The sequence below is a fragment of the Brachyistius frenatus genome, unplaced genomic scaffold (genome assembly GCF_029030835.1).
Source record: "Brachyistius frenatus isolate BFR_SWC_R1_liver_20210118 unplaced genomic scaffold, ASM2903083v1 Contig_13, whole genome shotgun sequence".
In the NCBI taxonomy this organism is placed as follows: domain Eukaryota; kingdom Metazoa; phylum Chordata; class Actinopteri; family Embiotocidae; genus Brachyistius; species Brachyistius frenatus.
In genome coordinates this window covers 1855071-1870417 of record NW_027210612.1, presented here as the reverse complement: position 1 = coordinate 1870417, position 15347 = coordinate 1855071, and the positions used below count along the sequence as shown (strand labels likewise).

The following is a 15347-nucleotide window of genomic DNA, read 5'->3' as shown; positions in this document are numbered from 1 at the left end:
AACACAACAAAAAAAAAGCGACGGTTCTCGGGTGGATGTCGCTGTCCCACGTTCGGTCCCCTGCAGCCCTGGCACAAGACCGGGCCAGCTGAGAGCGCCTGTCAGATCCGCTCCAGAGGAGAGCGGGGGAGATTTACAGGTAGGAGGGCGGAGCCAAGCGCTAATAATAAAGATGGACAGAGGGGCAGTAACACCGCGACGGTGTTTATTCCAAGTGCCGAGCGGTCTCCGCTGCTCGGGTGTATAAAAAAAAAAAAAAAAAAAAAAAAAAAAAGGTGGGCTACAATTGCGCCTTTGCGTCTTTATTGCACGCCAATGACGCACGTCGCAAACACGAACAGGATTTGAAAGGGGACCGAAGACATGCATTTAAGGATTGTATCTTACTATGTAAACATCGCAGCGCACGACGAGCTCCTGCGGGGATCTTGAAGCGCTACCGGTGGATATAAACACAGAAACTCTGTCGCTGTAAGGATATTTATTGTAGGCTACTGGATTTTCATTAAGGATAGTGACCTCCCACCCCAAACCCCCCCCCCCAACCCCTCCTTTTCAATTACGCAGTCGGGGGCTTGTCCGTGGATGATAGGAGTTCGCTTTTTTTCAATTTGAAAAATGAACTTGATCACACACACACACACACACACACACACACACACACACACACACACACACACACACACACACACACACAATGAACGTCCTTCCGGGTCAATTACTGTAATATGCTTACACTTTTAGCCCACATATTAGGTCAAAAACAGGTGTAGATCGGTGATGCCGGTGAGGCATGACTAGCAGTGGTTTATGGCTGCACACAGGATGCCCTCAAGTAGCCAGCCAGAGCAAAGGATATGGGGAAACAGCTGGCTCGGGGTCCTGAATAACCACTGACCCCATGAGCACCAGACCAGGCAGGTGCACACAGCCACCTGTGTCACAAGGCTCTGCACTTCTTGGAGTTGGTTTGCGGTTAAACTCCCAATTAATCTGTCCCCAAAGTCTTCCATAGTGCTTCAATTAGAAGTGACAGTACAATTAAATAACAAAGATTAAGGAGCAAGTGTCACTCCATTTCTTCTTTGAATAAGTCACCTCAAGTAAACGTTCCAAACGTGACGAAGACATAAGATACATGTTTTTTTTTGCGACGGTAATTTATTGACTAATAACAAATAAATTTAAAAAAAATAGCTGCTTTAACTGCTGTGAGTCTTTAAAACGGGAGGTTGGGGGGTGGGGGAGGGTACAGAAGGGGTTGAGCTGTAAAGCAGGGCAATCTGCAAATTACAACACTCCAGAGTTATGACTGTCTACGCAAGCATTTCGACTTCACATAAAAGAGAAGCAGTGCAAGCCAACACTGCTGTCCACCATTAGTTAGTATACTGAATATGAGTTATAGAACGAAAGCAAACTTCACAGCACAGAGGTTTTGTTTTTTTTCCTCACCACATTTGCATCAAGATAGCTTCAGATTGGCTCTGCAGCAAAATACCAAGATCTAAATCAGAAACGAAAGTAAGGTTTCAACTATGAAGCACACCTTTTTTTTTTTTTTTTTTTTTAGCTCTATACGTGGTAAGATGTATGTTGTGGTGCCACTAAAGAGCATCTGGTCAGCAAGTGTTCAGGCAGCTGGATTAGGAAGGGCCTTGAACAGCACCTCTGATGTTGTCCTCCTGCTGGTAAAATAGTGAACTGTCACATTAAAAGGCAAAAGATGCTGCTGTAAAAGAAAGACATGCTCTGCCATCAGGGAGCACTGCCTTTTTTTTTTTTTTTTTTCAAAATGTACTGATGGTTGTTGAAATAGTCATTAAAAAAAATACAAACTTCTAATGTTTCATGATTACAAAATACTCCTGCGTATAATTTATGCCAGAAATTTTGATTCTCTGGTAAATGTCACTGAAAACAACAGGGAAATAAATCCTGTCACGATACATGCTCCGTGTTCGAGCCAAACAATAAGTCCCCCCATAGAGGTCACCGAAAGTGAGATCATCAGCGCCACACGCTACATACATTACGTCATAATAAATCATGCTGGTGTTTATTGTTGGGAGGCGATTTGACTTGATCATCCCCGATGAAAGGCCAGCTGTTGCGCGAGCGGTTCCTGTGGGCCAGTGTAGAAGTTTAGCCGAAGGGTCTCAGTGCTGGCAGATGAAAAGATTACCTCGAGAGCAGTGGTGATCCCGCAGGACTTTCGGAGATGCTAGAGTTAACACGATGGAGAACCAGGAGATGGCCGAACAGATGAATTCATCTCGTCAGATGTGAAAGAGGGAAACATGCCTACTCGCTTCAACAACGAGATCTGACGTGAGCCGGGGAAGGCCGCGGTTTGCCAGCGCGGACTACAAAGATCCTTCACGGTCACGCTTTGAGACTTCTCAAGTTCAGTTGAGCTGTCAGCAGCTGTCTTGAAACAGACACCCCAGCAGGAGGGTTGGAGACCCTACTCCTTTCTAAAACAGGCAAGAGGGGACTTGGAGGACATAAAGAATTGGAGCACAGTATAGTTGACCTGCAAATAGCGGCATATCAGATTTAGAGTGTAATTAATGACCAAAACCTTGAGCAGCATTCTCAGGAGAACATCATAGGAACAATGAACGTTTTCATCTCCACTGTTGCAGGCAGTTTGAGGCGTTAGATATGGTGGATGTTCTGGAGACACTGGGCGCTCTCTTGCCCCACTGAACATGACAGGCGGCTGGAGGGTGGTCATTCACTGTGACATTATTGGCTACAGGACCATGTGACCTCAGATGCGTAGCGAAACAACCTCAAACTGGAGTCACTTAATCAACCAAGATCTGGTGAAACTACGGGCTGTTCAATTGCATGGAAACTACGTCTGATAGAATATAGAGATATACATTATGCTTGAATTATACTGTGTTTCTAAGCCAAGGCCTGTATTTCTCAAACTTCAAAGAATTACCCTTATAAATGCCAATTTATTGTTATTCACTGTGTCACAAAAACTAAAATGCAATAATTCAAGGCTATGCTTTGCTCCAAAAAAAAAAAAAAATCCTCATATTTTACAGACCGATTTGTTGTTTGACTTGATTTTAATATTAAAGAGAGTTCTTTGTATCGGTGTCTGAAATAACCACAATCTAATGTATGGTAATATATAAAATAGGGATGAAATTACAGTGAATTTACACAAAAATGAAATTAAAATGGAACAAGAAATTGTGGCTCTGGCAGACAATGTTAATTCGAAAAATCCTACAATAGGAAGAATTTAGAACCACACTGACAAGTCACTTTTATCTCTACTGCAGACATCTAGAGTAAAAAGTATTTTTTAATTGTAGGAAACTGGATAATTGGCCTACCTTTCATTTTTAAGTTTGTGAGTATAAGTAAAAGGGGAGTGGTTTTACTTCTCTTTAAGTAAAAAAAAAAAAAGCAGTTTGGTAAATACAAGGCCTGGCCAATAAGATTACCTGATTTAATAGAGTTACTTAGTGACTCATATCTGCAATATATGTTATAATACAGTGAAGAAACTCCAGTTTCTTGACTAGATAAAGCTTATTGGATGTGATGGAGTCTTCTATTTATGTGAGGACATTACACATTGATCTGCTTCAAACTGCAGCACATGATTTATGGCCGTAGTGCTGCTGAAGAATAGATAGAGCCATAGTGTGTAAGTACAGCATTTTTTTTTTTTTTTTTTTCAATGCTGAGGCAAGGCCACGTCTTTATCTCTCTCGGAGATCCAGGCAGATTTTGTCACCCCACCTTATCTTATCTCTGAAATTGAAGGCCATTTCATCTGACACCTTTTCATTTGCTGCTGCTTTCGGTGAAATGGATTCACTTTTGTTCTGAAAGGACAATGTCACGTTTGAGCAAGATAGTAACTGAACATTTTCTCTCAAATCTGTTTTTGTCCTTTAATAGTTCAGTGTGTAAGATTTAGGGAGATAGGCAGAAATAAAATATGATCTTTTTTTTTTTTCATTAGTGTCTAATCGCATGAAACTAAGAATTGTTGTGATTTTATCACCTCAGAATGAGCCTTTCATATGAAGCGGGTCTTCTACCACAGAGAACGCCATGTTGCACCGCCATTTTTCTACAGTAACCCAGATGGGACCATAAACCAAACAGAGGGCCTTTAGCAGTTTTATGCAGGTTTCGCTGCCACCATAGATTCACTGACATTGCTTGGAAGAGGCAAGGGGCTCCCAGTGGGTTGCAATCTGCGACCTCACCACTACGGAGTACTAAATCCATACTCTTACTTTTCCAGAAGCGCACCTACTTAAATGTAGTCTAAGTAGGCCTACATTTAGGCTACTTGGATACAAGTGCACTTACATTGAGCACTCGTAGGCTATGTTAACACTTAACTTGTAATACACCACATCTTAGAACTTACACGCAAGTACAATAGCTTTCATGTGTAAACGTACTTGCACAGTGCATGAATTTGAACTGGGTAGTGTCGTCTCAAATCGCATGATGCGGTTCTGCACCTCACCCGAAATAACAATAATAACCCGCGAAAATATCAGCCGGCGTTGTTTTGGTCATTTTACAAAAATAAAAAAGTTTTTGTGCCCCGTTTCTCACATACAATGAACATACTAACTGGCTTCTATTCGACAGTTGTGGTCCAAAAAGCACTTGCATGTATCACCTGTGTATCACCTTACCTGTGGAGTGGTAGTGTGGTGTTTGCTGCAACAGGTGAAGCTTCATCGCCCGCCATTTTACTGCAGTTTGAAAACAGGTGAGTGGCCCCGCCCCTTCCACTTTGCACCACTATGGTGACCGTGGAGGGTGACAAGTGTCCAGCCTCACGTTATATTTTTGCACCGTTTTGAGTAGTACGCCATCTGGGTACACGGTGCACTATATGTTGCTATACTTGCCAGAGCCACAACCTGAAAGAGATGCCCACATTTATTTCCTAGAACAGGCCAAAAATGTGTCCGGATGTAGGGCCGCAGGCCAAAAATAACCCTTTATGTTATGTGGAATCATTTAATTCAATTTGATTTATTTGACAGAAAATGAACATTCTAAATCTCAAATAAAATATCCAAATATAAAGAAAAAAAACTTCTCTTTAAATCGGTGTAATATTAATTCTATTATTTTGCAGAAATGATTGTCAACAGTCATCTTGCCAATTTTTTTGCCGCTGCCCCGATCTCTCATGTTGACTGGCAGCCCCAAGTCAGTGACGTAAGACACACTAACAGCACAGGCATTAGCAGGAGAGAGAGAGAGAGAGAGAGAGAGAGAGAGAGAGAGAGAGAGAGAGAGAGAGAGAGAGAGAGAGAGAGAGAGAGAGAGAATATATACCATAACTCTTGGTAGATAAGACATGGGTCAATGTAATTTAAGATGAATAGTAACACAGCATTATTCGGTACATTAGGCACTTAAGAATAAGGAGAATGACCACCAGCTTGTTAATGCCATGGTGGGCCAAAACAATGAAGGTGTGTGCCAAACTTGGCCCGCAGGCCAAAATCAGCCCAGTTGGGGCTGCTTTGGGGTCCAAACCATCCTCCACAAAGCAATGACCACAGAAAAAGGCAAACTAAGGCAATACATTTTTCATTATCAGAGCTGTAGAAAAAAAGATAAAAATGCAAACTCCGTGAGTCCATGATGTGATACAGAAAATGAGTTTTATTCTCATGTTAATGTCTCAACATACAAATCACATTCTTTTTAATAAAAGAAAAGTTCAATCAGTACCTGGCATCTAGACTTTCTCTAAAAAATACAACCATTTCACGTTGTATTCCGCTCTAACATATGCTATCTACTCAGAAAAATAGTAACGTTACAGTTTGCTTCTGCTTGCTCTTTTAGCCCATTAGTCAAACTGGTGGACCAATTTCTGTTTGAAAAACTGTGCAAGAATAGATCCCTTTTTAATAATTCAAATAAGAAGTGATCCTTTTTTTCTAATTAAGAATAAAAGGCCATCAATGAAATGTAAGGAACTGATGTGATACATAAAAACGTGAATTAGTTACAGTAGAAATTATAGTACCTATTCATAGTCTGCTGGAAACCTAGGAACAGTTACATGTTTAAGGTTCACAGATAAACAAGTGCAAAACAGAAATAAAAGGATAAAGTTGCCTTAGTGGATTTTGGCACAATAAGATACAGGATATGGTTTCGAGGAAGGGCAGAATATTTTTGTCAATATTTTATGCCTCCTGAATAAAAAATACAATTAAATAACAATGAAAAGTCACTAACATTTAAATGGATCAGAGGAAAATCCTTTAAAGATATTACCCTGCAAATTTTGCTTCATAGTGTCTCTTTTTATGAGTACATCAATAAGTGACTGACAACCAACCACAAAGAAAAACAAAAATAAATTCTTGAAAAAAGAAAAAACATGCTAATACCTGCTAAAACATGACTTGACCGCCAGACGTTCCTAGGCGTATGACCTAGTGAAAATACATGTAATATACATATACATGTAATATATATATATATAAATAAAAATTAAAATACATGTAATATATATATATATATATATATATTAATTTTTATATATATATTGTTTTTTTTCTCAGATGTATCTGCATACTGTATATGGTATACTCTATATTGTTGTTAAATATATGTTAAAGAGATTGAATGATAGTTACACAGTGGTCCGTCTAGCCCTGGAGTGCATTCTGAGGAGTAAACCCGTTGGCCGCCGCTTCGACCCACCCTCCCAACCTCACCATTGTCATGCGCTCTACACTGTACTGGTCTAAAACCGGCCCGTAAGTCACCTAGTCCACGATACATCAGATCTCGAAGAAAAAAAACTGTTCATAAATCCTCAACGTTCCGGCTAAGTGACCAAAGGGCTGGTTTCAGACCAGGCTTCTTCTCCGAAGGCACTTCCGAAAGGCCCATAAATTGTCCACACACCCAGCTACTACAGGAAACACAATGCATAGAGCAAACATCAATGTGTTTTGATTTTTCATGGCCGTCACTGCTGGCAGTCAGGTTCAGTAAGACCACAGCTACATACTTCAAGAGGTTTGATGCTTTTTGCACTTTTGCGAATGAAACACTACGAGGAATGTGATGTCTGATCCTGGCATTCCATTTCTATAGCATCGTGATAACAACCAGCTCAGTTGAATTTGCCATTACAATTATGAACAACAGTCTCAATGTTGTTTTCGCACTCTCACACACACACACACACACACACACACACAAATACAATTAGTTGTCAGTCGTCATTAAATGGGTGCATAATTGTAGGGAAACCACAAATGTCATTTGGTACACGGGCGGGTCAAGGGTGGCTGAACTTCATTAGTGTTGAGGTTTGTGTACATTTGGGGCGGGTGGGACACTCATTCAAGCAAATATTGAACATCAATAATCAGACTTGTCTTGTGACTGTAAACGGACGCTTACACAGCAGCATTACAAACACACCACCAGAAACCCTTAGGGAAGACTGAATGAACTTTAACGTCGATATCCAGTGCTACTAACCTGCTCTGGAGTACATCAGAAATAAAGGAGGCTCTAATTATAAATCATAACAAAGACAAAATAAAAAAATATCAATAATTTACACAACTAGCTCACTGTAGTGTACCTATTGGTATAGAGTGAAAGGGTTAATTAGTGTTTGGGGAATGGAGATGAACCCGCAGCTTGCTGTAGTGGCAGCTCATCTCCTCTAGGGGCAGCCGAGTGGAGTCCACAGGACTTTACTTTGTTCTTGATCAACTATAGTCATGATCTGAGTGCAAATGTAGGGGAGGGTGCCACCTTGGACAATACCTGAAAAGAAAATATGAACGTTTATCACAATGCAACGATTTTTTTTTTTAACAACACAAAATGGACACATTAACTGGTGGACAATGTGGTTGTTGTTTTTTTAAGACAATTTGACTCATACGAACCTGTGAAGAATTTGCTGTACTCTTGCTCTATCTTCTGTGCACTTTCAAATTGCTCCTTGGAATGTTTCTGAGATACTTTGTCCCGCAGATAAACCGGATCTTTCTGTTCCCTTTAAAAATAAATAAAAATAAAAAATAGAAAAGAAGGAGAGGGTCATTCAGATTAGAGTCAAGGAGGTATAAATCCAACACGTGGCCACTTGTCTTACTTACATTTTGATTGTGTATAATTGAGCTGTCTATCCCTCAAAGCCGCTAATACTGTTAACCGATACATCTGATAATCTTAACTGATAAATGTATCTGCTCAAATTTAGATTTCACTTGTTGGGTGAAGCCTCTTCTGAAAATCATTACAAATTATGAATCAAATTCAATTTATGACTAACTTTCAATATTTGACAACTGTCAGAAGAATTCTGGCAAACATCTACAAACACAATGTGAAGAAAGGATACGGCACTTGTACAGAGAGACTTTATTTTTTTTTAAATAAGGAAAGAAAACAAGCATGTTTCACCAGTTGTTTGGGATTATGCAAGTGTGTGCGTTGGAGTGGGGTGTTTTGACAAGAGGACATTCCCATCATCACTCTGTCCTAATTTGCGTTGCTACTTACTTGATCTGCTTGGCGTTTTTGTAGCGGACGAAGACCACAATTGGATAAATGTGAACGCTGTGGAGCCTCTCGATGGCGTGCGGGGCGATGTCGAGCAAACAGTGACAGCCCTATAACCCGACACGAGTTTAACAGTGACACACTGATTCAAAATGCTTGACCAGGTCTGCTGTTACGAACAGGAATCTTGATGTGTAAGACTTAAGAGCTGCAATAGTGATATCCTATCTGGAGTGAATGCAGAGATTAAAAAAGACAGATAGAAGCCACTTCATCCTTCTTGATGAAATCTGAAGAGAGAGAGAGAAAAGAAAAAAAAAAAAAAAGCACAGACGAATACCTTGTCTGTTATTTCCTTTATAGAAGCAACAGTGGTCACATCAAAATGTCCACTCCTGCGCTTGTAGTCGATGAAGAGGCAGTCTTTGACGCCCCGCTCGATGGCTTGCTGGGATGCCTTCATCACCTCTGCAGATGTGACAGAAAGAGAGCGAGAGTGAAGGAAAACTGCTTATGGAACAAAGTATGGATAGGATGTTACAATCTACATATTTCCTAATTTGTACTCTACACTTTCAAATCTAAAAATCACACTTTCGGTTCGTCTATAATACCCAATAACTATTAAGAATCTCGAGACTGCAGTATTTAAACCCCTGATTTGTAAAGACTATTTTCCATCGAAACCAGCTGCACCACATTGCGGCTCCGACACAGCCGCCAAAGCTGATCGCATTCCATTCTCGACTGCGCTTGCTATTCCACCAGACGTTCACAAAAAAAAAAAAATGGACACAAAAAATATGCATCTCGTCTATTTTCGACAGACGCCGGTGTAAAACGGCATCAAGCTGTCGGAAGTCAGAGGAACGGCGTGGAGAATCCGCTCAATTTTCAAAATAAAAAAACTCTACCGACGATCACGTCACTATAGCAACTACACTCCCGGTCTATCAAGTAGCTGAAGAAATGCGTTCTCTCCCCGCTAACAGGCGCGTGACGTGACGGGCCTGTGCTCTGTGGAATACCTGAGTAACACAGACAAACATCTGGATGAAGTGAACTCACCCAGAACACATCTGCAGAACTTCCCAGGAGATTCTTTCACCAGCATCTCCTTGACAGCATCAGTGAGCGGCCCGAGGATGAGCACCGGCCGGGGAGAGGTGCACTCCACTTTCTGGACCCTCTGGTATGCCAGGCTCACACAGTCTGACCAACAGAAAACACAGGTGGTCAGTCACGAGCGATGTTTAATGCTTCCTATTGTTCTTACCGAAGGCATCTAAACTTCTCTTCTCACCATCAAGGAAGGGGATGGAATCTGTGCTGATGGTGTCCAGAGCCACCATCTCTTTGCTGTCTTTGGAGCTGCTGCGTTTGTGTTTTTGCTTCCTCCTAAAAAAGGATCTGCGGGCTGCTGCGGAGAGAGTCTTACTGGAATCTTCCTTCATTTCTGTCACACTGTGTCTGCGGTAAAATTCTTGGTCCATCCTACATCACACACAAAAAAAACAAAACGCAGATTTGAACTCAGAGGATCCAAACACACACACACACACAAAAAAAAGCCATCCGTTCATCAGCTCAGAAAATGTACAATCTGACCACATCAGAAATCGAATGCGTTAATAGTCACTCTGAGCAGCTACGCTGAAAGTGAAAAGACCGTTGTCGTGTGGTATTGTTTAAAAAAAAAAAAAAACCGAGATAAAAGCACACATTTTCACTCGAGGATTGTTTTTTTTCTGTTCACTAAGGTTAGAGCAAAGGAAGCTCCGAGGGGCAAGATTGGTTGACAAAATAATACATTTTTCCTCGAGACTTCAGACTCTGTACTCTGGAGTTTCAGTTACAAACATGAGTGACATTTACATTTGTTCAGAATTTATTGTTATTGTCTACTGGTCACTCAGGTCCAGAATAAGCACAAACATTTAGCAATATCAGTGTATGTCTTCAGAGACACACAGGAAGATGGTAACAGATGGCCTTATATTACAGGTAAAATAAATAAATAAATAAATTTTTAAAAAAACCAGCAGTCCAAAACAAACAAAAGAGAAGTGACTTCTGTCCTACGTCATGACTCCTAAATTGTAAGAGTACGGCGTAGATTGTCCGTCTCCAAAAATGTATGTGTGGAAGCGTGCTTTGCATTCTCTACCCACATGTACTTGCTGGGGATCTGCCCCCTCTGAATCTGCTGTGCGTTCTCATCTAGCTGCCAGGCCATCCAGGTCCCGAAGCTGCCCTTTGGTAAAGACTCATCCACGTACAGGATGTCATCCTTCTTAAAACTGAGGTCCCCCTCGGCCTCCCCCACCCGGTCGTAAAGTGCTCTGGCGGGAGGGAGAGACAGAGACAGATGGGGGAGTTATGAAAAGCGGGGCAGAGCCAACGAGCATGAAGTTGATAACGTGGGAGAGGAGGTGAGGTGGCGCGCGGGATCGGTGTGAGGAGAACAAGATAAAGAATCAGCGAGATGGACGAAGGGGAAGAAAGGAAGTGTGGAGAGAGTTTATCTATCGACCGTATGGGCCTTGTTTGCCTTCTGTTGGGAGCCTCGTACGTCATTCCCAAGCAGCCTATCTGTGACAGCCAGGCAAGCTGAGTGTATTTACTGCAGATGACATCACAATCCCACTTGCCTATATGACAAGTGACTGCGGCAGCTGCGGCAACACGCTCCGACCAGACTCCCGGCAGTAAAACGTGACTATTTCAGAGCTTTAATTTTCCATTCGTATACAATGTACTTCTAAATGACCTGACGTAGCGAGTGGAGAGATTAGATCACCTAAATTTGTGGCGTGATCAGCATCACTGCATCACAAAGTGGATCTGGGACATAATTGGCAAGATGAGAAAGACTCCCAACTTGTACAAGGAGATCTGTAGTGCCGGTTCTATATATAGCAGGATGAAGAGATGAGCTTGGGAAAGATTTATGTGGTCCTTTTACCGGAGTTATATACGGGGTCTGATTTATGCCACATGTCGCAAGCGTGATAAAACATGCTCACAAGCAAATTATATTATTTTACACAGACTGATATTAACTGCCAGTGGCACGCGCGCAACGCACTGCAAGTCATCAAGGAGAAATTCAACAGCCGAGAGACGTACAGACGGCGGACATCGAGAAACCAAACACGGGAAGAAGACTGACACCACATAACCAAGGAGCCAACAAACACAAGAGAGTTTCTGCTAGGCGAGCACTGCAGCGATTAGACGCTCTCCGCGGGTTAACTCTGCTCTGGAAGTTGAGTTCCGCTTGTGCAAATCAATATAACTTTTGAGGGTGGGAACAAAGAGAAGCACTGGCCCTTTTTATGATTGGTCACTTTTCGACACAATCATGCACACAAACTACCTCCGTGAACGTTTATTGATAGCTTCGATTAAGAGAACAAAAGGTTTGGCCACTGACCAGCGATAATACTATAGTATTCAAAACAACAACAAAAAAAGCAGGAGAAATGAGAGGAAGCAGTAGAATGGAAATGACATGATATCATGGATGAGGCTTACATTGAAAATAATGAATAATATTTATAATAATGTGAACATTGCAGAAAAGAGATGGTGAAGACTGTTTGGTTTTTTTTGTTGCTTTTTTTTTTTTTGTCCCAGTAGTCGGTAAGAAAGACAGACACTTAAATTTGAATACTTAAAAAATCTGAAGGAATCACATGACACTCGTTATTAGAGAAGTGTCGCAGGTGAGTTGAGGTGATTTAGAAAGTAGGATGCAAGCTATTCTCCGATTTTTTTTTTTTCCCCCTCCGAAAACACGAATCAACAGGAGAATTAAATATTCATTTGTGCGGTAGCAGCTCCACTCACACTTTAATTCAAACGGTGGCAGTAATTTACCCAGAAGCTGCTAAAAGTGACCAATTATAAGAGGGCCGGTGCCTCGCTTGGTGTCTGCCCCCAAATTGTCAGAGGCCAGGTCAATTTAAGTGAGCAGAACTCAAGTCTAAGAGCAAAGTAACCCATATATGTATATGCAGCGCTCGCCAAGTAGGAATTCTCTGGTTTGCGTTGGCTGCATAGTGCCATTCTCTGCATCTTTCTAGGTTGTGTTTCTCACTTGCGCCTCCCCGTTTGACTCTTGGGTCGTTGAATTTGCATATTGAAGTCTTACACCGTGCCAGTGGTGGTTAATATCTGCACGTGTGAGTAATATCATTTGCTCGTGAGCGTGTTTTCTCCCGTTCGTGACGACGTGACATAAATCTGGCGCCGCAGCGGTATCGCACACAATTCCAACAATGATCTTTGTGTAAGTGTAGTAGGTGTATATATACCCATACCTAATATAAAAGCCATCTCCTGGAACATCTTTGACCATGCTGAAGTCATCAGGCCGGTGCTGCACCTTTAACGTGACCGTCTCTGCAGGCTTCAGCATCTCAACGTACACCTCTTCTGCCGTCTTATTCTTCATATTCACCGAGTTATACTGAACGAAAACAAAACAGGTGAACTTCACGTCATAAAAAAAAATAAAAAAAAAATAAAAATGAACTCGGGGTGGGGAGGAGAGAAGTCTGATGATTGTTTACACTCATCTGTGAAACAACTGTCTGCCTGCGACGGGTCCGCTAGTAAACAGATACATTTCCTCCAAGCTTTCGGCTGTATTAAAGTGTCGCAGTGTTGATTTGCGGTACAGGGGAAGGAAAAACCAAACAGGACGGAAGGACAGATTGATGCTGCGCAGCCTGGTGACAGAACTGCGTGGCAATTGAGAGAGCAGGCTCTTTGTGGCGGAGAGCGAGAATGGGGAGCACGTCAGGAATTATCTATTATGAGTTTGTGGTGCTCTGGATAAATAAATAAATAAATACCAACGGGGAGGGAGCGAGAACGCAGACGAGGAGATCAATGAAAAACAACGACAGGCGGGAAAGGAGGAATGCCAGCGCCTTACGGCAGTGCCCGTGTCTGAACGGCACACAAAGCTTTTATAGAGTCAGGAGACTGCGAACATCAAATCAGAGTTTAACTTTGAGAGCGCTGATGACATTTACATCTTTACGGTTTAAGAAAAGTTCACGGCATAAATTTGGAAATGGACTGAAATTCCCACTCAAAAAGATTAATCTGACTGAATACAAATACTTTATGTACTCAAAATACAAAAGTCCAAACCTCCAGAATGACATCCCCAGCAAGAAGCCCATCAGGTCCTCTGGCAGGACTGTCCTCATCCAGACTCTCTATGTAGACACCCCGGAGGTTCCCTCCACAGAGTGTGACTCCCACTTCCACCCCAGGCCTGCGCACCATCACCAGCCGCGGCTCACCCGACTTCCTGCTGCCCTCAGACGGCATTCTGGAGGACAAAAAGAGTCCCGTTACAGAGACACTATAACGTATTGGTGCGGCATGAGACTGGCTTATTATCACGGAGAGGATCCTTTATCCGTTTATTGATCGTTGTGGACATGTTTACCTGATGAAATTGTGAGGGCTGGTAGTGGGTGTGGTCTGCTTGGAGGAGGGAGTGAGCGTTCCCTCATCCTGCTCGCTGAGTGTATCGATGGCGGAGTGATTGTCGGGTGTAGCCGCCCCGCTTCCCTGCGGAGTCGACTGAGTACTGACCGGCTCCAAACGGGAGCTGCAGAGAAAAATACTAAAGTTTTGGCTACACTGAACAAAAATGCCTGTGTAATGTGATTTTTACATTACAGAGTACTTACTTTATTATCTGAACATGTCAAACAGTTGAATCATTTATACTATTTCCAATAACAGTTTAGCATGAAAGCGACGCAAGAAGTTGTCCATTATAGAGAAAGTTTAATTCGGAAGTGCACAACAGGAGCTGCTGCTGCTGTTGTTCAGAAATTTTGTTACACTGAGCCTTCTTAGTATTAATCAAACAGAAAAGAGTCAGCAGTCTTACATTTTCTCTGCTGTTCTGTGCTTTATTAGATCCGAGATGTTGTCTTGCAATGCTACAACTTATTCTCTGCCCGAAACAACTTGATTAAGCCTCTTATCGAGAACATTGTTGACTGACCAGATCCATCAATTTAATTTTGACTGACTTATTTAAGCTCACAATGGCATACACACTGATGTACGTGTGTTTTCAAATGTTAGATATTGGTGGAAGATAATCACAAGAAATTCCAGTACAGAATTAATGTTACATGTTTACACTTCGCACCTGGCTGAGCAACTGCTGTTTCCGAAAAGTGCAAGTCAAAGAAAATGTATCATCTGGCCTCATGGCAAAAAAAAAAAAAAAGAAAAGCATTTAAAATGTAGGGGTTGTTCTTAAAACTGAAACATTTACTGAAATTGATTTGGGGATCGGCCAGGCAGAACACCTCGTACTCGGAATGAAAACAAACTCCACGCTGACGCACAATTCTTCAAGAAACACCGTGTTACCTGGAGCGAGAGTGGTTACCCAGCTGGTACATGTGTGGGTTGTACTGGGCCATGATGGTGATGGTGTCACATTGCTGGCCGATGATGAGTCGAGCTTGCTGCTCCGTAGCGTTCCGCAAGTTGATACCATTATACTGATAAATGAAGAAATGTGTGATTAGGGAGACAATTTTAGGAGAGATGATGTCATAAAAAGAACAGGGAGATAGGAACGCACTATGTGCCCAGTCTATTAGAGGCTTTAAGTCATTAGCGGTAGTTGGTGGAGAAGATATTCATGAGAGTTGACGGGAGATTAGCTGTACACCCATTTTCCAAGTCTTTAAAAAGAAAAAAAAAAAAAAAAAAGTGTGTATATTTCA

General features: G+C 41.9%; 1 protein-coding gene across 4 annotated transcripts in view; it reads right to left on the bottom strand.

Moving 5' to 3' along the window:
• Positions 1 to 5662: 5662 nt before the first annotated feature.
• The window catches only part of dlg5a (discs, large homolog 5a (Drosophila)), a 41610-nt gene continuing 31925 nt past the window's right edge, over positions 5663 to 15347 (bottom strand). For all 4 annotated transcript variants that reach the window (XM_069692709.1, XM_069692712.1, XM_069692711.1 and 1 more), the window contains 11 exons: positions 14986 to 15119; positions 14039 to 14203; positions 13735 to 13918; positions 12894 to 13042; positions 10740 to 10910; positions 9872 to 10062; positions 9637 to 9780; positions 8909 to 9036; positions 8569 to 8678; positions 7950 to 8059; positions 5663 to 7824 (listed from right to left, as the gene is read on the bottom strand). In XM_069692709.1, coding sequence (XP_069548810.1) covers positions 7721 to 7824; positions 7950 to 8059; positions 8569 to 8678; positions 8909 to 9036; positions 9637 to 9780; positions 9872 to 10062; positions 10740 to 10910; positions 12894 to 13042; positions 13735 to 13918; positions 14039 to 14203; positions 14986 to 15119 — 1590 coding nt within the window. In that variant the 3' untranslated portion in view covers positions 5663 to 7720. The remainder of the gene's footprint in view (positions 7825 to 7949; positions 8060 to 8568; positions 8679 to 8908; positions 9037 to 9636; positions 9781 to 9871; positions 10063 to 10739; positions 10911 to 12893; positions 13043 to 13734; positions 13919 to 14038; positions 14204 to 14985; positions 15120 to 15347) is intronic.